Source organism: Triplophysa rosa, unplaced genomic scaffold, assembly GCF_024868665.1.
Source record: "Triplophysa rosa unplaced genomic scaffold, Trosa_1v2 scaffold429, whole genome shotgun sequence".
Taxonomy (NCBI): domain Eukaryota; kingdom Metazoa; phylum Chordata; class Actinopteri; order Cypriniformes; family Nemacheilidae; genus Triplophysa; species Triplophysa rosa.
In genome coordinates, this window is record NW_026634433.1 from 44694 (window position 1) to 66909 (window position 22216).

At 43.3% G+C, this 22216-nt stretch overlaps 2 protein-coding genes and 3 non-coding genes across 5 annotated transcripts; 4 read left to right on the top strand and 1 right to left on the bottom strand.

Annotated features, from left to right (window-relative positions):
- Nucleotides 1-948: 948 nt before the first annotated feature.
- LOC130550779 (uncharacterized) lies at nt 949-5652 on the top strand. The gene is made up of 7 exons (XM_057328290.1): nt 949-1132; nt 1585-1639; nt 1737-1788; nt 1951-2514; nt 2650-2903; nt 3461-3706; nt 5259-5652. Exons 1-7 carry the CDS (start codon nt 949-951, stop codon nt 5650-5652), a joined length of 1749 nt encoding a protein of 582 aa, XP_057184273.1.
- Nucleotides 5653-7821: 2169 nt separating this feature from the next.
- On the top strand, nt 7822-14380 carry LOC130550780 (ras-associated and pleckstrin homology domains-containing protein 1-like). The gene is made up of 10 exons (XM_057328291.1): nt 7822-8170; nt 9307-9452; nt 9529-9615; nt 10430-10522; nt 10718-10792; nt 10881-11004; nt 12818-12839; nt 13143-13388; nt 13718-14024; nt 14126-14380. Exons 2-10 carry the CDS (start codon nt 9309-9311, stop codon nt 14378-14380), a joined length of 1353 nt encoding a protein of 450 aa, XP_057184274.1. The 5' UTR covers nt 7822-8170; nt 9307-9308.
- Nucleotides 14381-15802: 1422 nt separating this feature from the next.
- Nucleotides 15803-15884, top strand: trnas-uga (transfer RNA serine (anticodon UGA)). The gene has a single exon. It is a non-coding gene; the product is annotated as a tRNA-Ser (tRNA).
- A 1347-nt stretch (nt 15885-17231) lies between these two features.
- trnar-acg (transfer RNA arginine (anticodon ACG)) lies at nt 17232-17304 on the top strand. The gene has a single exon. It is a non-coding gene; the product is annotated as a tRNA-Arg (tRNA).
- Nucleotides 17305-17627: 323 nt separating this feature from the next.
- trnam-cau (transfer RNA methionine (anticodon CAU)) lies at nt 17628-17701 on the bottom strand. Its single transcript has one exon. It is a non-coding gene; the product is annotated as a tRNA-Met (tRNA).
- Between the last annotated feature and the right edge of the window lie 4515 nt (nt 17702-22216).

Below are 22216 nucleotides of genomic sequence, written 5' to 3' on the forward strand. Positions count from 1 at the left end.
CAAAGGCCTGAATATGGCTTTCAATCATCGCCGTCAGGTCGTCCTGGTCCCACATGAAAATACAGTGGCTGAGGCGACTCATAAATGTGGCATACAACTGGTGAGAGTCAGTGGTGCAACCCACAGAAAACATCCGCATGAAGTGCCATACGTCTAACCGGATGGTCATTTGCTCCCACTCTTCAAACATTCTCCTCAGAAGAGTGTTGCCACAGCAGTCTCGGTCGACATATAGTACCTCGGGAGGAGCCACCCCAGCCACTCTGTATCGCTTGATGAGGCCTTCAATCATTGGCCCGAGACCAAAACCTTCACTGGCTGTGAGCACGGACATGATCACTTGTCCATGCTCATTGCCAACATTGGTTGCCCAGGGAGCGGTGCCATAGCTGCGTCCTGCTAGTTTTCTGGCCACTTTTTTAGTAGAATACATTTTAAGATCCGACCATATTGTGATGTGATAGTGGCCTTGATCTCATCCAGCCGTTGCAGGACATCCTGGGCATACACCTGCATCAGCCACCGGTGCTTAGGGACAGAAGGCATTGAAGGAACAGGTTCAAATGTCACAGGCAGGATCAGGCTCGACTTGACAGCACTGGCAATCCCCTTGCAATCTGTCAGATACTGGACTGTCTTTTGTAACCAGACCTCAGCATGATGCTCCTGCAGCTTGCGCTGGATCTGGCTGCTACTGTTCCCAGCCCTCGCTGACGCATCAAACTTACTACCTCTAGGTAGTGCGTCAACTCGGTCGGGCGGTGCGCGAATCCGCTAATAGATGGCGCCGGGTCATGGGTTCAGGGTTCCGGATTTTTCGGGGGTCCGACCTATGGTCGACCCAAGCGCCCTGGCGCCTCGGGACAAAGTGCGGGGTCTCCGGGCGCCGGGACCCATGGCGATGCTGGTCGTGACACTCTGGGAGTCCCACTAATTAACTCAGACCGGATGAGAGAGATCTTGAAGTCCCAGTGGAAGCATGTGGCCTGCATCCAGGATCCTCTAGGTGTGCCGCTCTACATGCAGACGGGCACTCTAGTGAAGGGAGGGCACCGTCTGCCATCCTACCGCTGTGCCAGAGGTTCCACTTCGCTGGAGTCATTTCACCTGCACCTTAACAGATTCATCCCGGGTAAAAAAAAGTGATTTAACTGAATTATTAAAATAAGATTTGACTTAAAGGGATACTTCACCCAAAAATGAAAAATGCTGTCATCATTTACTCACCCCCAGATTGTTCCAAACCTGTATAAATTTCTGTGTTTTGCTGAACACACAGGAAGAAATTTGGAAAAAAAATCAGATCCCCATTGACTCCCATAGTAGGGAAAATAAATACTATGTGAGTCAATGGGGGGCGAGATCGGACATTCTTCTAAATATCTTCCTGTGTGTTCAGCAAAACAAAGAAATTTATACAGGTTTGGAACAATCTGAGGGTGACTAAATGATGACAGTATTTTCATTTTTGGATGAAGTATCCCTTTAATTATATATTGAAATAATTACGAGAATGGCAAGAACAGCTATTTGTGTATTTATGACATTTTTGTGTGGTCTCTTTTTCCTTTTTTGAATTTACAGGTACGCTGGCACATGACACCTTCTTCCAGGCATATCTTTTGGATGAACTTGCAAGGTGGAATGAGGACCGGGCTGTGGCAGCAACAACTGATGAGCAGCAGCCACATTCCTACAATCATCTTCTCCGTCATGCTGTCAATACTCTTGCAAAGGAGCTTATGGGCAAGAAAATCATCCCTTATGTTGGGCCAAGAAAGTACACTGGTAGATAACTATTTGTTGTTTTTGGTGACAATTTCATTCAAGTGTACACATACCATTTAACCACTGAGTTATAATATAATATTCTGGTATATTATCTAATTGTCAATGTTTATAAATGTACATTTTAAGGGTGAGCTTATAGGTGTGGAATATCTTTACCAGCAAACTGGTAAAGTTCTGCAGGACTACAAGTTGGCCATTGAAGAGTCCGAGACCACTGAGGTTGGTATAGAGGTGGATGAAGGTTATGCTGAACTTGAGGAGTTTCAGGACATCACTGTCCCCACCTTTGACACAGAACGGACACCTGCTGCCTCGCAAGCATCAGTGTCGGCAGCATCTGCAGCATCATCTCCAACCCCTCTAGCAACCAGCCCCATGTCATCACTGTCTGTGGTCTCTCCATCACAAGTGACATATCCTGTCACCAGCTCCATGTCATCACTGTTTGTGGTCCCTCCATCACAAGCAACATCTCCTGTTTCTAGCTTACTGCACACTCAGTCAAAGCCAGCACTCTCTCTTGGTGCACATAGCTGTGAGTTTTACCAAAGTATTCATAGAGGTTTCTGTATTTGTTATCACACTAACTCTAAATGTATATTCATCATATTGAAAGACAAATACAAATTTAAACTAAATATTTACGTTTTTCATGTAGTCCCAGGGGACCAATTATCCGCAGAAACTGATCTTCTAACATCTGAAGAGAACACTTCACACGATGTAAGGGCCCAGTTTCTTTTTTAATGTACATTTACATGTGTATAAACAAAATCTGGGTTATGTTGGCTGTGCTTTCATGTGAATATTTGTATTCATTACTGCTATCAAAAGTTCCTAAATTATCTTTCATTTTAGGATTCTGTTGGACCTGAAAATATTGAGGGGTATGGAGCCGTGCAGGACCTGTCAGAGTTTTTGGTTAGCCTCAGAGAACACCGTCTGGCCTTGACTGGAGAAGAGTGCGTCAAGATCATCACCCTATGGCAGGCATTAGGGGAGTATGATAAGAGGAAGACCATTTACTCACCACGTCACCAAACCACCCTAAAACAGGGACGATTCAGGGCCACTAAGAAGATTGTGGCAACAGGTGTGGAGAGCACCAAAAGGTACGTTAAATTTAGCAAACACACGCTCTTGATTGTCTAAAAAGTTTTGTATAAAAATATATATAAATAAAACTGGATGAAATATCACCTCCAGCTTTATTTGTTTAGTAAGGATTTCTAGTCAAATTAAATCTATCTTATCTTCCTGCAGACTGTTAAGTTTAAAAAGTAAATTATTAGTTGTGATTTATGTTTAATGTTGACGTAATGTTGCTATGGACACAGTTACAACCGTACATTGTTGGAAAAAACTCTGACAAGGGGTCACTATTGTGAAAAAACCCAAATAGGCTCACTAACGACACCGTATAAAGCTGTAATAATGCCACAACACAGTAACCCAGTAGATAACTAATTTATTGATATGATATTTCAACATCGACCTAGAAAACAAACAAGACAACATAACTATGCACAGATATTAAAAATTGACACCCAAGACAACACAAACGACGCAAAACAGAGAGAATAGAAAAGTGAAAATAAAACAACGAAATTAACAGAGTAAGGACCACACATTGGTAAAATAGTCATATGTATCTTGCTATAATTTGCAGGTGTTTCGTTGGGGCTCATAGTCCTGCACAGTGGCCTGACTGCAACCGAGTGGTGGAGGCCATCTTCACAAGGCTCTGTGCTCTCTACTCAAACGCGGTGCGCTGTGACGGAGTAAGGGTGTCCCGCTTCACAATGGTAGCACGTGCTTACAGGCACATCCGAGAGTGCATCCTCACCAATGCTAAGGTGATGAGAGAGACCACCATCCAGCTCCCAGAAGTGAACGCAGCAACAGTCACACAATGGTGAGTAAATTAGCATTGTTACCGCTAAGCCAAAACGTAAAGCAGCTGAGGGCTACACAGAGGGTTCAAGTAATTGAGGCGGTTGACTTGATGTAACTGTGAGTGCTAGAAACAAATCAAGAATCCGTAATCCATAATACAATGTTAATCTCAATGTAGTAGACATTTTACAAAAGCAGTAATACATGAGACGAGGGTGTGATCAATTGCTATGTGATCTCAGCCATGTCATGCTGCTGCATCATAGTCGTGATCAAACAGTAGTATTCTCTCTGTTTTGCGTCGTTTGTGTTGTCTTGGGTGTCAATTTTTAATATCTGTGCATAGTTATGTTGTCTTGTTTGTTTTCTAGGTCGATGTTGAAATATCATATCAATAAATTAGTTATCTACTGGGTTACTGTGTTGTGGCATTATTACAGCTTTATACGGTGTCGTTAGTGAGCCTATTTGGGTTTTTTCACAATAGTGACCCCTTGTCAGAGTTTTTTCCAACAATGTACGGTTGTAACTGTGTCCATAGCAACATAACGTCAACATTAAACATAAATCACAACTAATAATTTACGTTTTAAACTTAACAGTCTGCAGGAAGATAAGATAGATTTAATTTGACTAGAAATCCTTACTAAACAAATAAAGCTGGAGGTGATATTTCAGCCAGTTTTAGTTATATATATTTTTATACAAAACTTTTTAGACAATCAAGAGCGTGTGTTTGCTAAATTTAACGTACCTTTTGGTGCTCTCCACACCTGATGCCACAATCTTCTTAGTGGCCGGCTGAACTCGTCTTGTTTTTAGGGTGGTCGGTACATTCTTAACACCATTTCACTTTCTAAATGCTGCCATAAGTGGATGCTCGATACCTGTGACTCACTACTAATTTCCAGATTTATAATGAGGCACGGTGTACTCTAGGTAACCAAAATCTGACTTCCTCCGCTTATGAGTGCATATATCTATACCTGTGGTTAATCTTGTTCTACTTCCCACTCTCTTCAAATTCTCCAGAATGAGTGTATGCATAAGCTAGTCTCAGGTCGACAATCATGTCGCTTGAGGAGCACCCTACAATCTCTGTATCGCTTGATGAGGCCTTCAATCATTGGCCCGAGACCAAAACCTTCACTGGCTGTGAGCACGGACATGATCACTTGTCCATGCTCATTGCCAACATTGGTTGCCCAGGGAGCGGTGCCATAGCTGCGTCCTGCTAGTTTTCTGGCCACTTTTTTAGTAGAATACATTTTAAGATCCGACCATATTGTGATGTGATAGTGGCCTTGATCTCATCCAGCCGTTGCAGGACATCCTGGGCATACACCTGCATCAGCCACCGGTGCTTAGGGACAGAAGGCATTGAAGGAACAGGTTCAAATGTCACAGGCAGGATCAGGCTCGACTTGACAGCACTGGCAATCCCCTTGCAATCTGTCAGATACTGGACTGTCTTTTGTAACCAGACCTCAGCATGATGCTCCTGCAGCTTGCGCTGGATCTGGCTGCTACTGTTTCCCAGCTCGCTAGCAGCATAGACTTATAACCTCTAGTGTAGTCTCGCGTCCTCCTCGGTCCGGGGGTCGCGCTCGCATCTTCTACGCTATCGAGAGGCGCCAGGGTGCCTGGGTTTCAGGGTTCTCGGATTTCTTTTCGGGGGTCGACTATGGTCGCTTCCGAGCAGCCTGGGCCGGCCCCGGGTACAATGGTGCCGGGGTCTCCGGGCGCCGGGACCCCCAGGGGTCCTCGCGGCTGCGACCCCAAAGTCGAGGCCCGAAAGCGCAGTTCGGCCACGATCCAGGGGACGGCGCCACAGCGTCTACGCGCAGCTTAGCCCGCGCCCAGCCAAGTAGATGGTGCCGGGTCTCCTACTTTTCCACTGTTCCTCCCTCATGTCCTCTAAATGAACGGTGCGTCCAGCCGGAGACCCCCGGCAGCCTCCCATGACCACGAAACCACTATTTGTCCACTGATCCACTACATTGGATCATACATTGGACACGCCCCCCAGGCCCCGGCCACTACCACCAAACCACTTTTCGTCCTCTAAACCACTATTTTTCCAGAAACTCGATCCCGGGCCGAGGCGAACCCGCGGATCGCATAGGCACGCCCCCCGGATCCCCCGCCGGCGGTCCCGGGCAGGTGGTCTAGTGTTTTTTTTTAAACGTTGCCCATTTCAATTGATCTTCGGCTATGTCATCGAGCCCACCGTGCTGAGAGGTGTGTCGTGATCGCTAAAAATAAAATGCACATTTTGACCTGAAAATAAGAATCGGCAATAACCACTACACGTGGCTTGCGAATAAATGGGTAGCGGGGACTTTTCAGTGTATCATATCCATTATTCAGCAGAGGCCTCATAAGTGTTTCGGCTGCATTGTTTAAAATGACAAAGTGTGACTCACTGTGACCCTCAGTGACCTTTGTTTCATCTCATCTTCCAGTATTTGATTAAGCGCACTGTGTTTCATGACATAGCATGATCTTTAAACGTAAAATGCATGTTTTGATACAAAAATAAGCCTCCTTGATAACACATACAGGTGGCCTGTCAGTTACAATGGAAAGAGGGAACTTCCTGGTTGCTGTGTAGTCTGTTCGGCGGAGGCCAAATAGCTGTTTAAACGGCAATGCATAAAATAACTAAAAATGAATTCAAATGTTGTTTATTTGCATTGATCTTCCAGTATGTGATTAGGTACACTGTGTTGCACGACATACTTTGTGCATTAGTCACAGTATGCATATTTGAGCCTAAGGTTGACATCCGAAATAACCACTACACTTGGCTTGCAAATCAATGAGGCTTATTTACAAAATAAATAACTCCTTGATAACACATACACGTGGCCTGTCAGTTACAATGGTAAGAGGGAACTTCCTGGTTGCTGTGTAGTCTGTTCAGTGGTTGCAGAGTCACTCATTTACACTACACGAGGACCTCAAGCCGCGAGACCCCTGGGGGCCCGAGTGACCCCAAATTGCACAAATGTTTGCGTCACGCCCCCAAGGACGACATACCGAAAGGGCTAAGGCATGGAGCCCAAAAAAGTATTTTATATCCCCAATCACTCATCACTCTTCCTGCCCATTCGTTTCAATGGGAGACACTGAGACACAAGGCCGGATTTTTGCTGCATTCTCAACCAAGTCAAATACTCTTGGAAAGAAGCTAGGACCCCCAAACTTCACGTCCCAACTCGGTTGCCCGTGACGGTCGTGTGACCGAAGCCTCGAGATCCCCTGACCCCTCGAACCTCGTTTTCTGGACATCCGCTGTACAGTTTAATGAATGGGGCGGAACAAATGGTTCCAGGTATGGTGCCCGTATCGGGGGCCCCGAGGGAGGTGCGAACTCAGGGCGTCGAATGCTGACACATGGGGTCCCCTGCTGCTACATATTAATGGGCCGAAACCGTAGGCGTACAGGAAGTGGTTGATAAAAAATAAACAAAAATATTCCTTGAAAAATACAGACACGCTTTTGTTGCTTTTTTGACCTTTGACCCCCAGAACGAGGTCGTGGGGCTTAGCTCTTCGGAACTTGTTTAAGGGGGCACTAGAGACCCAGAATCTAATATCTCGAGACCCCGTGACCCTTCGGGGCCGAACGGAAGACCGACGAGATTTCCATTAAAAACATCCATTCAATTAAACTGTACGACGGACTTTTCTAGAAGGGTCCCAGGGGTCCCACATTCTAGATTCTGGCACGTCGGGGGTTCCCGGTCGACATATTGAAACCGGGTGTCCCTAGGGCTTAGTATTTTTTTTTACACCCGGTAAAGATATTCACCCTGGCAATCCTCTTGGCTATATGCCTTGTCAGAGGATCTTGAAAGATTTCAGATGAAAAATTCTTCACTTTTCAGGGGAAAGTTTTAGAGAACTCTTGTGCCTTCGGGGGATATATGCGGCAAAAAGGGCTCTCTGAAAGCATCCACTATATTGACGTGCTGCGACGTATGTGGTTATGACTCTGCAAAGCTCTGCTGTTTGTTTCCAAATCAAACCAAGTCCGAGAAACGAATTTCACGTCTCGTTCTGCCGCCATCCCTCGCCTGCCTGCCACCTCTGTCGGTCTCTGTGGCGCCACCTGTTTGCGTGCTCAGCTGTGTACTACGTCCAATCAGGACGTGCTTTTTCATTTTTTCTGAGCGAATGGCGTTCTCCTGCTTCATCTTTGCGAGGATTCCCTGGCCAATCACGCGTCGTATCTTCTTCTTTGCTGAGCGAATCGCGTTCCCCTGCTTCATCTTTGCGAGGATTCCCTGGCCAATCCCGTGTCGTATCTTCTTCTTTGCTGAGCGAATGGCGTTCTCCTGCTTCATCTTTTCATCTTTGATCAGCCAGTCTCCGCGAAGAGGCGGGGCTAGTTTTTATTCTCAGGTGTTACTGTACCTCTCGGAACGTAGCGGATCGGCAAGTTCATTAAGTTAATTTCAACAGCGAGAAAAGCAAGGTAAGATAAACTGCTTTAACAACAATAAACTAATATATATTTACATTTTCTAGCTTTTTAAAGAATTAATCTTGCGAATAAGTAGGGTGTTTTTTTGCGTTATGATCGCGATCTTGATGTGCTGGCATTCTGCAGCACTTTTCGTGTCACTGTCTTTTAAGATGAGCTACATTAACATTAACAACAAATGCATATATATTTAACATTTTACAAAGTTTTTTTTTGTGTGTTCTATTGCGACTGTGATGTGCTACTACAGCACTTCTTATTTTACTGTTATACTGTCTCCTGTGATGAATTAAGTTACTTGAACGACAATAAAACATTCGTGGATTTTTATTTTTCAGTGTGCTTCAAGACGTGTTTTAAATAATGAATGTGTTTTTTTTTGTGTTATGATCGCGATTTTGATGTGCTGGCATCCTGCAGCACTTTTCGTGTCACTGTCTTTTAAGATGAGCTACAGTAACATTAACAACAAATGCATATATGTTTAACATTTTCTTGTGTGTTATGATTCATTAAGTTATTTTTAGTGTTCTATCGTGATCGTGATGTGCTAGTGTACAGCACTTCTTATGTTACTGTTATACTGTCTCCAATGATTAACTACATTAACAACATCAACAGATGCTTATAGTTTTCACTTTTTTCTCGAATTCTATGATGCATTACGTTGCTTACCCTTTAGATGAAAAAAACATGGTTTTACTACAGTTAAAAGCAAAAAACCATGGTTACTGTAGTAAAACCATGGTTTTGCCCTGAGTAATCAACTTGTACCACAAAAAAAAAAACATGGTTAATTTTCGTATAGTGTTATGATCAATTGCTATCTTGATGTGCTTAAAAACTGCAGCACTTCTGATGTTACTGTCTCCTATGATGAACTAACAGTTATATTAACAACACTAATACTGTAGATTCGTGTATTTTTAGCTTTCAGTGTGCTTTAATGTGTTTTTTATATCATTATCGATCATGATACTGGTGTGTTGTTGTTAAGAGTGTGTAACTGTGTTTCTATAATTATAGAAAACAGAGTAATAAGTAGTCAAGTCATGGGCTAGTGTTATGTTACTAATCAGTATATGTAATCAGTAATTCTAATTCTAAACATGCTTCAAATGTTTCAGAGATGTCTAAAAAGTCACACAAGGCCTTCGGGGACGATGAGTGGATGTCCCGTCTGCGACGGTTTGCCAGCACAGGGGTTTGGCCCTCTGAAGCTGGCAACAGACCTGCTCCCCGTCAGAAGAAGTGGTTTGAACTCTTTCAGAGGGTAAGTACTGACAAAAGTTAATGAGAAAACATGCTTAAACCCATTTAACCTAACCTAGATGTCTTTATTTGCACAGATAGATAAATGTCCAATGCAGGTCCGTGGCCAGGCAACACTTTTTGGTGGACCACAGAAATGCCTTTGTGGATTCCACACGCCTAAGGTATGCATGTCAGACGTTCAGGTATTCATCTCTTTCATGTCACGTCACACTAGGACCACACAACCCTTTTTGTGACAAAAACTTGTATGCCTTCAATGTGCTCTGCTGTGGGATTCAAAAATGATCCCACAGAGATTTTTATGTTTGTAAAGCTCAATAAAGTCATGCTGCTGTTTACATCCCTGACCATAGATTACAATGTTTGCTTTGTCTAGTCCCATAGCTCATGCAATGATGAAATTGCGGGGAGCACAGAGGTAATTGTGAAAGTCTCTCGATTTTGCTCCATTATTCAGAAAAAAATGTTTTGCAAAATGCATTTTATTTTTACTTCAAACCGTTGAGATGTCAGCATCCATTTCTCATATCAATAATATTTATGTTACAATACTGTAAAAGGCTGTATTGATTAGTGTATACTTGTAAATAAAAAAGCTTCATAACTTGAATATATGTTATGTGTACTACTGTGTCAATATAAAAGACAACAAACTAGACGTATCCTCAGATTACGATGCACATGTTATATTTATGACCTCTTAACACAAAAACACAGCAAGAAATAAAAAAAACTAAAAAGACCAGTTATTACTGATTTTCTTTTTATTGAGTGTTACACTTATAAAGCTTCTCCTACTTCCGCTTCTGCCCTCAGACTCTCGCTGGCGTACACAGATGGATTGTGGATTGAATATATGAATGTCTATGAATTATAGATTTTGCGATGCCTGTGCTTATTTTGATCTTTAAAAAATACCATGACTGAAAGGTGATTAAAACCTGCTTTCTACACTCTTGATTGTTCTTTTACCAGGCCACAAGTGCTCCACCTGCCTCCACTCCTACTTCTGTCCTGGCCTCTACATCAGCACCAACCATTTCACGGCCTGCACTTAACTCATCAATGGTTACATGTCATTTTAATATTTAAGTAGATTACCTACTCCACAAACAATTACCTATGGAATGTCCCCAAAGCCTTTTATTGGTTGGCTGGAAGATTGTTTGTGTATTCTTCAATACGGAATTCATATCTTCAAATTTCCTTTGTTTGTATGATTTTACATGAATGACAATCTGTTCTGTCATCTCCCTCCTTTAGTTTACAAAGAAACGATTTGGAGGATCCATTAGTTCAGCAGCCAAACCCAACCTAAATATACCAAGGCGGATCCAGGTAATTTCAAAAAGACCTTAATATGTTTTATCATTATCACCGTCATTATTATGTTGATGTTAATAATGTGCAATATTTATATTCACAGCCTGGTAGTCATAGTCCGACTCCTTCAGCCAGTCAGTCACCTGCAGCCAGACCACCTCCTTCAGCCATTCCTTCTCCTTCAGCCAGACCACCTCCTTCAGCCAGACCACATCCTTCNAAAAATAGTGGAGCAATATCAGAAAGGAGTTTCTCAGAGAAAAAGTGCAAAGAGTTTGAAGTTATCATCATCTACAGTGCATAATATCATCCAAAGATTCAGAGAATCTGGAACAATCTCTGTGCGTAAGGGTCAAGGCCGGAAAACCATACTGGATGCCCGTGATCTTCGGGCCCTTAGACGGCACTGCATCACATACAGGAATGCTACTGTAATGGAAATCACAACATGGGCTCAGGAATACTTCCAGAAAACATTGTCGGTGAACACAATCCACCGTGCCATTCGCCGTTGCCGGCTAAAACTCTATAGGTCAAAAAAGAAGCCATATCTAAACATGATCCAGAAGCGCAGGCGTTTTCTCTGGGCCAAGGCTCATTTAAAATGGACTGTGGCAAAGTGGAAAACTGTTCTGTGGTCAGACGAATCAAAATTTGAAGTTCTTTTTGGAAAACTGGGACGCCATGTCATCCGGACTAAAGAGGACAAGGACAACCCAAGTTGTTATCAGCGCTCAGTTCAGAAGCCTGCATCTCTGATGGTATGGGGTTGCATGAGTGCGTGTGGCATGGGCAGCTTACACATCTGGAAAGGCACCATCAATGCTGAAAGGTATATCCAAGTTCTAGAACAACATATGCTCCCATCCAGACGTCGTCTCTTTCAGGGAAGACCTTGCATTTTCCAACATGACAATGCCAGACCACATACTGCATCAATTACAACATCATGGCTGCGTAGAAGAAGGATCCGGGTACTGAAATGGCCAGCCTGCAGTCCAGATCTTTCACCCATAGAAAACATTTGGCGCATCATAAAGAGGAAGATGCGACAAAGAAGACCTAAGACAGTCGAGCAACTAGAAGCCTGTATTAGACAAGAATGGGACAACATTCCTATTCCTAAACTTGAGCAACTTGTCTCCTCAGTCCCCAGACGTTTGCAGACCGTTATAAAAAGAAGAGGGGATGCCACACAGTGGTAAACATGGCCTTGTCCCAACTTTTTTGAGATGTGTTGATGCCATGATTAAACTTTTAATTTTAAAATATCAACTTATTTTTCCCTTAAAATGATACATTCTCTCAGTTTAAACATTTGATATGTCATCTATGTTGTATTCTGAATAAAATATTGAATATTTGGCTCTTATAACGTTCCACATCATTGCATCGTTTTATTCAACAGATCTTGTTACAAGTGTCCCAATCTTTTTTGGAATCGTTTGTGTATATCAAAAGTAGTAAACCAAAAAAACTTCCTCACAATGTGGCAGAATGAGAACTATAAGAAACTAATCTCAAACTCACCGCGACCTAACACCGGGCAATGACGCAAGCAAGACCATAGGCAGGAACTCATATGGGACAAGCACATAAAGAACAGCAGAACAACTACTGATACATACAGGTAAGCACACCGGTACACACATACTCACACAGACGCAATCCAAAGGGCATAAGACAAAGAAAACATGAAGCATTTTATAGGCGTGACAGTACAATCCACGATAGTGATACGTAACGCCAGAGGTCAGGTGGGGAAACATTAGATACTCGTTACTCGGGAAACACCTACAAGGCAAACGGAGGGGGGTTCGGTCCTAATGACAACACCCAGGCAGAGAACGGTATTATTAGTGACAATAAAGGACAATAAACTATGTTTTCTCTCCACATAACCAAAGACTTTGCTCATTGGCTTGCCTCAGGACCAAGAAATCCGAAGACTATGGTGAAGGCCAGGAACCCATGAACAGTAGTGAGCCTGGGAGATGGCCTGAGGTTGCGACCTCCCCTTCAGTTTTGCCTCCCCGGCAGTGTTTGGTGGCAGGATGAAAAGGTGAGGCTCAGCCAAATTGCCTGAATAGAGAGTTGGTTCTTTCTGCATAGCCGCAGGAAGCTTCTCAGGTGCTGCCATGGGTGCGTCTGGGGATTGGATACCCTGCTTCAAAATCCCCTGTTCCTGTGACTTGCAACGCCTGCTGAACCTGGGAAAAAAATAAAACACCCAATATTAACAATCATTTAAGCAATAATACAAAAGATGGTGTGATCAAGAAAAGTGAAAATAAAACAACGAAATTAACAGAGTAAGGACCACACATTGGTAAATTAGTCATATGTATCTTGCTATAATTTGCAGGTGTTTCGTTGGGGCTCATAGTCCTGCACAGTGGCCTGACTGCAACCGAGTGGTGGAGGCCATCTTCACAAGGCTCTGTGCTCTCTACTCAAACGCGGTGCGCTGTGACGGAGTAAGGGTGTCCCGCTTCACAATGGTAGCACGTGCTTACAGGCACATCCGAGAGTGCATCCTCACCAATGCTAAGGTGATGAGTGAGACCACCATCCAGCTCCCAGAAGTGAACGCTGCAACAGTCACACAATGGTGAGTAAATTAGCATTGTTACCGCTAAGCCAAAACGTAAAGCAGCTGAGGGCTACACAGAGGGTTCAAGTAATTGAGGCGGTTGACTTGATGTAACCGTGGGTGCTAGAAACAAATCAAGAATCCGTAATCCATAATACAATGTTAATCTCAATGTAGTAGACATTTTACAAAAGCAGTAATACATGAGACGAGGGTGTGATCAATTGCTATGTGATCTCAGCCATGTCATGCTGCTGCATCATAGTCGTGATCAAACAGTAGTTGATCACACCATCTTTTGTATTATTGCTTAAATGTTAATATTGAGTGTTTTATTTTTTTCCCAGGTTCAGCAGGCGTTGCAAGTCACAGGAACAGGAGATTTTGAAGCAGGGTATCCAATCCCCAGACGCACCCATGGCAGCACATGAGAAGCTTCCTGCGGCTATGCAGAAAGAACCAACTCTCTATTCAGGCAATTTGGCTGAGCCTCACCTTTTCATCCTGCCACCAAACACTGCCGGGGAGGCAAAACTGAAGGGGAGGTCGCAACCTCAGGCCATCTCCCAGGCTCCACCATCACATCAAGGACTTCCTGTCATTGCACCAGCACTACCTGTCTTCATTTTACCATCTGTGCAGCTTCCTACATTGGTACCTCACAGGGGATGTTCTTCAACCTCCTATTACCTTCAGCTATGCCACCATCAGTTCAGACTCAGACATCCAGTCAAGCTGTTCCTTACTCCACTCAGCAATACAGAAAGAGAAAACAGAAGAGGGAGGAGGACACTGGAACCGTCACAAGACAATATGTGAGGAAGACAGACGTCATTCTTTGCAAAAAATGTAACAACGAGAGAAAGCCACCATCACATCTTCAGTACTTTGGCAACTGGTACTGCAGAGAGTCTGAGACTCAATCATATGATGAATGGAGGGCTGTGCTGGAGAAACGAGGTTATAGGAAAAACAAACAAACAGGAAATGACAACCCTCCAGCTCTTTAAAATTGCTCTTTCAGCACATGTTGTTTTTATTTATTCATTCGGTGAATGTTTGCTTTATAGAGCAATTTACAAGTATCCAAAAATGACAGCTGTCTCTTATGTATAATAACCGTGTGATGCATCTTGGTTCTTTTTTAAATGCGCGCACACACATATAATGGTAAGTTTACCTTGTTATTTATGTGTTTTGTGTGTTTTTTTACTATTTTATTATTAGGCCGATATATACAAATTTCACTACTGTGGTAAATGTTTGTTTTGGTTTACTATTTATTATTATTATTATTATTATTATTATTTAGGCTGATGTGTCAAAATTGCACTATTGTGGTAAATGTTTGGTTTGGTTTACTATTTATTATTTTAAATTGACGTGTCAAAATTGCACTGCTGTTCTAATTTTTATTGACTTTGAAAATCTATGCAAATAAAAAAGGTTTGTTAATCTTTGCCCTCACATTGTTTTTTATACTCAAAACATTTGTAGCTATAATAAAAGTCTTACATTATTACATAACTGTAAAACACACAATAAAAACAGACAGTCAGAATAAGGCAGAAAATATAATTTATAGTTTCTATACTGTAAAAAATATGTGTCAATTAGCACTGAGTTATTCATATATTTTGTTATGAAAATGCAGCAAGAAGATGGCTTAAAAACACACACAAACCACATACTGTTTCAATCACGTGTTTATTTTCTTCAAGTTTTATCAGTCAACACATTTCACCTGTTTTTTATCCAGTGACAGCTGGCTGCCTTTGTCCATAGGGGATATCCATATAAGGGATTTCCTAGAGTGTCACAAGTTAGTAGTTCTACGAATTTACGTTTGATTAAAGTGCGGGGGAAATGATGATGACACACGCGTGCACCAGCAGTGCCAAACGGACACACTCCACGAATTCCATCACTGGTCAGAGCGGGGCGTGTACTCGCGTTGCTGTGCCTCTTCTTGCATCTTTACCTAGACTAATGCGCGCCGGCCTTAGCTCAGTCGGTAGATCATCAGATTTTTAATCTGAGGGTCCAGGGTTCAAGTCCCTGTGATGGGAAAGTCACCTTTACCTTGTGAGCTGTTCTGGCCCCGCCCTCTGTGGAAAAAATGAAAAGAAAACGTTTGCTCGTGAGTTGGAGTCGACATACGGGCTTTTAATCGAGCTTTGCTTCAGCACATGCACCAGAAATTCCTTGAGACCTCAGCAAAACCTGCCAATCCCCTCCCTGCAGATGTAGTCGGAGGGCCGGTGGCTTGCCGTGATCGTATAGTGGTTAGTACTCTGTGTTGTGGCCGCAGCAACCCCGGTTCGATGTGATCCTGCCTGTCCCTTTTTGACGTCTCCATTACATCGCCCGTTACGCTGCCGGCTCGTCCCTCTTTGCCGCACGAGATAAGCCCAGAGGGCACTGAACCTGTCGTAGTCGTGACCGAGTGGTGAAGGCGATGGACTTGAAATCCGTTGGGGTCTCCCCGCGCAGGTTCGAACCCTGCCGACTACGGCAACTTTGCTTGGTCGGACGTACAGTTTCGCGAGCCGCTTTGTTGCTTTAACCCAAGTCGGTAGCATGGGATGAACAGAGAGCGAGAGAACACGAAGAAAAAAAAGAGAAGGGAAAGAAAAGGTGAAATATCAAGAGAAGAGATAGCTCTTCCCTAATGTTTGAGTGTTGATGCATTTGCTAATTTTTGAAGCAATCAATAGCGCACATTTCATTGAATTTTTAGTCTTATTAAACAAACGAAATTCTTGAATGCATTACTTTCAAAATAAACATATGTACGTCGTTGGTTGTGTTTTAACTCAAAAAGGATGCCTGTGCTCTGTGGTATTGTTATAACAAATATGCAAGCCACAGCAAATATGTTGAAAAATGCCTATTATGCAAGAACAACAAAATACAGAAATAGTCCTTCTTATATATTTATATTTTATGTTATTGCAAGGCACCGAGTATTGTGTTTTACTAAAACTAATAAAATAATGAAAGTCAAAAAACATGTCTTGATAGATTCTTTTTATTTCACAAATATGTTAACAGAAGATTAAAGAATATTAAATTAAAACGTTTAATAAGTTAAATAGCACATTTAAAAAACTATATACCTGAAGGTATATAGAATATTAAAAAATAAATAAAAGACAAACAAATACAATTATAAAGAATGTATTTAAAAACAAGTAAGTGTAAAAAGGCCTTTCAGCCTTTGATAATGCCTTTAAAAAATAATAAATAACTACAAACTACTATTAACAATGAACAACTTGTTCAAATAACACTATTTACATAAAACTATATACATTATAGTTGCACACTATTTGGAGGTGGTTCTTCTCATATCCTCCAACCATACCTCTTTTGAAACAGTCTCAGTGTTTGGGCAGTACACCCTGCCCCTATACTGGCTATGACCTGTTTCACTTGTTTTAAATTGGCCACACTTCTTGCATGTGTTGGCCTCCACAGTTCTTCTTTAGGGTCTCTTGGTTATGGCACCTGGATTGGCAGCAGGTGCAGCAGGCTGTGAGGCGGTTACCTGGACAACTGTGGGATGTAACAGTGACAGGTCGCAGTCTCCTCTGGAGGCATGGGTAAGAATCCCACTTCTGACATTGCTTTGCACATGCTGGAGCCTCCTGGTGCTTTGCATGGAAACTGTCGTTCGCTGAATTTCTGGCAGAGTTGTCAAACCCAGTTCCTGGAGAGCAAGTGTCCAGCAGAGTCTAGCACCAGCCACAGCTGCCTTGAAGTTGCTAGTAATCCGATGAAGGGCTTGGTTATCAGGAGAAGTTGTGGTCCGTCAGGCAGAAGAGTGCAATACTGCCTGCCACGTCAGCGGGTCAGGGAGGGCCAGTGGCGCAATGGATAACGCGTCTGACTACGGATCAGAAGATTCCAGGTTCGACTCCTGCCTGGCTCGTTGCACCTGCTCTACTTTTCGTGCCATGGGACATCTGCTGACCTAGGTCAAAAATAGCTCAGTTAGACAACCGGTTCCCGTGCCTTCGATAGCTCAGTTGGTAGAGTGGAGGACTGTAGGCGTCCCACTGGTCGCGGCAGTGAGAGCGCCGAATATTAACAACTAGACCACATGCGTGTGACCGGTCCTCCGCAGGAGCTGGGAGAGCCTGGCTCGATGTGTAGCCTTAATAAAGGCAGCCTGTCGGAAGGTACATGAACAGTTACGGCAAGCAAATGGTCCTCAGCGGGATCTGAAACCAGTTCAAAGGAATCCCACCAGGCTGCCCAGTGAGAGGCTCAAACTCTCGACCTTCAGATTATGAGACTGATGCGCTGCCTAACTGCGCCAACGAGGCGTGCCGTGGCATGGCGCACTGGACACCAATTGTCAAAAGTGAATAGACTAGGCTTTTTATTGATGTGAGGAGGACGCTATCCATTTGGTTACTGCCAAACGTTTGTGTTGGATGGGAACTGCTCATATAAACAGGCTGTTCTAAGAACGATCATTCCTGCTCGTGACCATGATGTGATACAATAATAGAAAAGAGAGGAAATCACTGAACGTTAAAACTCTTTGGCAGCGTCCGTTGGACGCAAGGGTATGACCATTTTAATTTCAGTTACAAATAAACCTAACTTTTCAATATGCAATGTTTTATGAAAATAAAGGTAACAACAACAAAAACACAACTTTTCTTTAAACTGTTTCATGACGTTCATATGAGGTGTGAAAGCACACTATGCGTATCTGCCACGCCGCAGCTAAGCGCTAGCCCGTCTTGCATCAGGAGCAGGATTTGGTGTAAATGGCTGTATGATTAACTTGTTTTATTAAACTTGTTAAAGGGACGGTAGCTCATGGGGAAAATCAAGGCCTCACATATACCCCTAACCATACCCTAAACCAGGGGTGTTCAAATAAGGTTCCAAGAAAAGTGGTCTCTTTTCATATTTGAAAGTAAAAACGACTGAACATACAAACAGCACACATAGTGTAACAATTGAAATGGACTTATCACGAGCAAAGACCTGACAAAGTTGCTAACAAGCAGCCTTTCCATGCCGTTTATACCAGAACCGACCTTAAAATCATCTTCCCATTTCAAACATGGTTTGTTGTGAAATGCTCTCAACATGCCGATCATTAATGAAATTAGTGTAATTAATATAGTTTTTGCTAAATGTAGATAAAGAAGACTTTGCGGTTTATAATCAAGCAATAAATCGAAGAGGTAAGTGCCAAAAAGTGAGCACCCCCCGGGAATTGCGCCTCTGGTCGGACGTTATTTCTAAATTGCCTTTGTGTGATATTGAATGGCTGCAGTCACAAGTCATTCCAAAAGTCGAAGGACTGCCGTTGCAGAGCCGCCCGATCCTCTCAGGTTGTAGCCATGCGACAATCAGTCAGGGTGGCCGAGCGGTCTAAGGACAAAGTGCGGGGTCTCCGGGCGCCGGTACCCCCAGGGGTCCTCGCGGCTGCGACCCCAAAGTCGAGGCCCGAAAGCGCAGTTCGGCCACGATCCAGGGGACGGCGCCACAGCATCCACGCGCAGCTTAGCCCGCGCCCAGCCATGTAGATGGTGCCGGGTCTCCTACTTTTCCACTGTTCCTCCCTCATGTCCTCTAAATGAACGGTGCGTCCAGCCGGAGACCCCCGGCAGCCTCCCGTGACAACGAAACCACTATTTGTCCACTGATCCACTACATTGGATCATACATTGGACACGCCCCCAGGCCCCGCCCACTTCCACCAAACCACTTTTCGTCCACTAAACCACTATTTTTCCAGAAACTCGATCCCGGGCCGAGGCGACCCCGCGGATCGCATAGGCACGCCCCCCCCGGATCCCCCGCCGGCGGTCCCGGGCTAATCACATACTGGAAGATCAATGCAAATAAACAACATTTGGATTATTTTTTAGTCGCTTTATGCATTGCAATTGAAACAGCTATTTGGCCTCCGCTGAACAGACTACACAGCAACCAGAAAGTTCCCTCCTTCCATTGTAACTGACAGGCCACATGTATGTGTTATCAAGGAGGCTTATTTTTGTATCAAAACATGCATTTTACGTTTAAAGATCATGCTACGTTGTTCAACACAGTGTGCTTAATCACATACTGGAAGATGAGATGAAACAAAGGTCACTGAGGGTCAAAGTGAGTCACACTTTGTCATTTTAAACAATGCCGCCGAAACACTTATGAGGCCTCCGCCAAATAATAATGGAAATGATACACTGAAAATTCCCCGCTACCCATTTATTTGCATGCCACGTGTAGTGGTTAGTTTGGATGTCAACCTTAGGCCCAAATATGCATACTGTGACTAATGCACACAGTATGTCATGCAACACAGTGTACATAATCCAGAGGTGGGACCAAGTCATTGTATTGCAAGTCACAAGTAAGTCTCAAGTCTTTGCCCTCAAGTCCCGAGTCAAGTCCCAAGTCAAGACAGACAAGTCTAAAGTCAAGACCCAAGTCCTACAGTTTGAGTTTCGAGTCATTTCGAGTCCCTTTAAAGGGAACCCGGTGTATAGAGATATGTATGGCTTAATGCGTTGTAATAGCCTTACACTACTAGCATTTGTCGTTAGAAACACATCAAATATTTTCAGTTCTTAAAAAAAACCTAAATGTAATACTCATGTTAACCTAAGGAGGACGCCATGTTCTTTTTCGATGACATAAACTGGTTGCAAGCACAGCTAGGCAGCCAAACTAAACACCGACACACTAGTCAGTTCTTCAGTAAATATAAGGTTCTGTAGGATAATATATATATATACTGTATATATATGTGTGTGTGTGTAACAATGTTCACAGCAAGGAAGAAGGAGGAGGGAACCGGCGAACGTTGAACAACAAAACTTTAATAAAATAAACAAACAACAAAACGAAAGTAAAATGCCGGCAGCTCACTTACGGTCGACTGCCGGTCACACATAATAAAACATAACATAAAGTCCAAGCCTGGTTCTCTCTCGTCCTTTACTGTTGTCGCTCCTCCTTTTATATCATGCTAAAAGAAGAAAGAAAGAAAATAAAGACGCTATTTGGTGTATTTTCCTACATTTTAATATTGTTTGTCAGAAACAACACAAACATGCATATTAACAACCAAAATCATTTCGAGTTTATCATATACACGATGTTTTAGCCATTATACAATGCATTTTATCCAGATTTTGACTTTTTGATGTTGATTTATCAACATAAGTAGTTTAACGTTATTGTCTCCCTCGGTCATTAGCTGACGGGGTCTAATATTCACATGTGCTCTAATGCAGAACAAATTACCAAACCGCAAGCATTATTATTGTGTTTATCAGTATATTCTCATAATGTATAAAGTATATGATTATGGTGGATGCTGATGTCTTAAATAGTCTTAAATGTCTCAAAGGCGGTAGTTTAAAACTATGATTTAATGCACGCTCACCTTGAACAGACGTCTAATACTGAACGCGTTCGTGTGTGTGTTATCAAGGAGGCTTATTTTTGTATCAAAACATGCATTTTAGGTTTAAAGATCATGCTATGTTGTTCAACACAATGTGCTTAATCACATACTGGTAGATGAGATGAAAGAAAGGTCACTGAGGGTCACAGTGAGTCACAATTTGTCATTTTAAACAATGCCGCCGAAACACTTACGAGGCCTCCGCCGAATAATGGATATGATACACTGAAAAGTCCCCGCTACCCATTGATTCGCAAGCCACGTGTAGTGGTTATTGCGGATGCTTATTTTCAGGTCAAAATGTGCATTTTATTTTTAACTATCACAACACACCTCTTAGCACGGTGGGCTCGATGACATATCCGAAGATCAATTGAAACAGGCAACGTTTAAAAAAAACCACGGGACCACCGGCCCGGGACCGCCGGCGGGGGATCCGGGGGGTGCGCCTATGCGATCCGTGAAAACTTCGGATCCAAGGGGGAGTGGGAGGTGTTCAGTACGGCAGGTGAGTGTTCAGTACGGCAGGTGAGTGCAGGTCCATCCCTCATCGAGCACACATGAACCGCTCGACCACACTACCTCGAAAAGGCATCTTCTGCGGGCCGTTTCCACCATTGTGTTTGACATTAGGCCCCGACAACGTTTCGCAGACAGTCAGTAATTTACAGGGTTCTGTCCGCTTAGGGTTCTGTGCACCTTTCTGATGCAGGGGCGTTCAGTCCTATCTCTGGAGATTGCAGATAATCAAGTACACCTGAACTGGATAATGTGGCTCTGGGAGTTGGCAGGTAAGTGAAAGTTATGAAAGTTATGCTCTACCGACTGAGCTATCCGGGCTCGTGAAGGTGTACAACAAGTTCTTGGTGTAGACCCTCAAGGGGGAGTGGGAGGTGTTCAGTACAGCAGGTGAGTGCAGGTTCATCCCTCATCGAGCACACCTGACCCGTAAAACGTAATTGTTCACCAGATCACTTTGAGGCCATATTTAATGACTTAGATTTCGTGAAATATTGTAGAATTGGGCAATATAGTCAATAGTGCACAATGTTATGTAATTTTGATTAATTCTGTTTTTTATTAAAATAGGAAGAGTGTCCGGATTGGCCCGGATGGAGGTCAGGCTTGTTGTTTGTTGGCAGACGCTTGACTTAAATTGCATTATCCTGTACATTTATATATAAATAGCTCAGTTGGGAGAGTGTTAGACTGAAGATCTAAAGGTCCCTGGTTCGATCCCGGGTTTCGGCAAGCGCTACTCTGACCGTAGCTTTGCTCTCGTTAGAGCAGCGCTCTTTGCCGTCACCAGACCGAGCGGCCTTTACTCTTTAATCTGGCGGGTCGGCAGCCTGATTGCTGACCACTGGCTTATTGAAAATGCAATTAACACTGCGAGAAAACG

Excerpts from the sequence above, each read along its gene's own strand:
- LOC130550779 (XM_057328290.1), top strand. The coding sequence starts at position 949 with ATGAGAGAGATCTTGAAGTCCCAGTGGAAGCATGTGGCCTGCATCCAG. Across the intron at positions 1,640-1,736 it reads CTTTTGGATGAACTTGCAAG|GAGCTTATGGGCAAGAAAAT; the intron begins GTGGAATGAGGA and ends ACTCTTGCAAAG. Across the intron at positions 1,789-1,950 it reads TGGGCCAAGAAAGTACACTG|CAAACTGGTAAAGTTCTGCA; the intron begins GTAGATAACTAT and ends TATCTTTACCAG.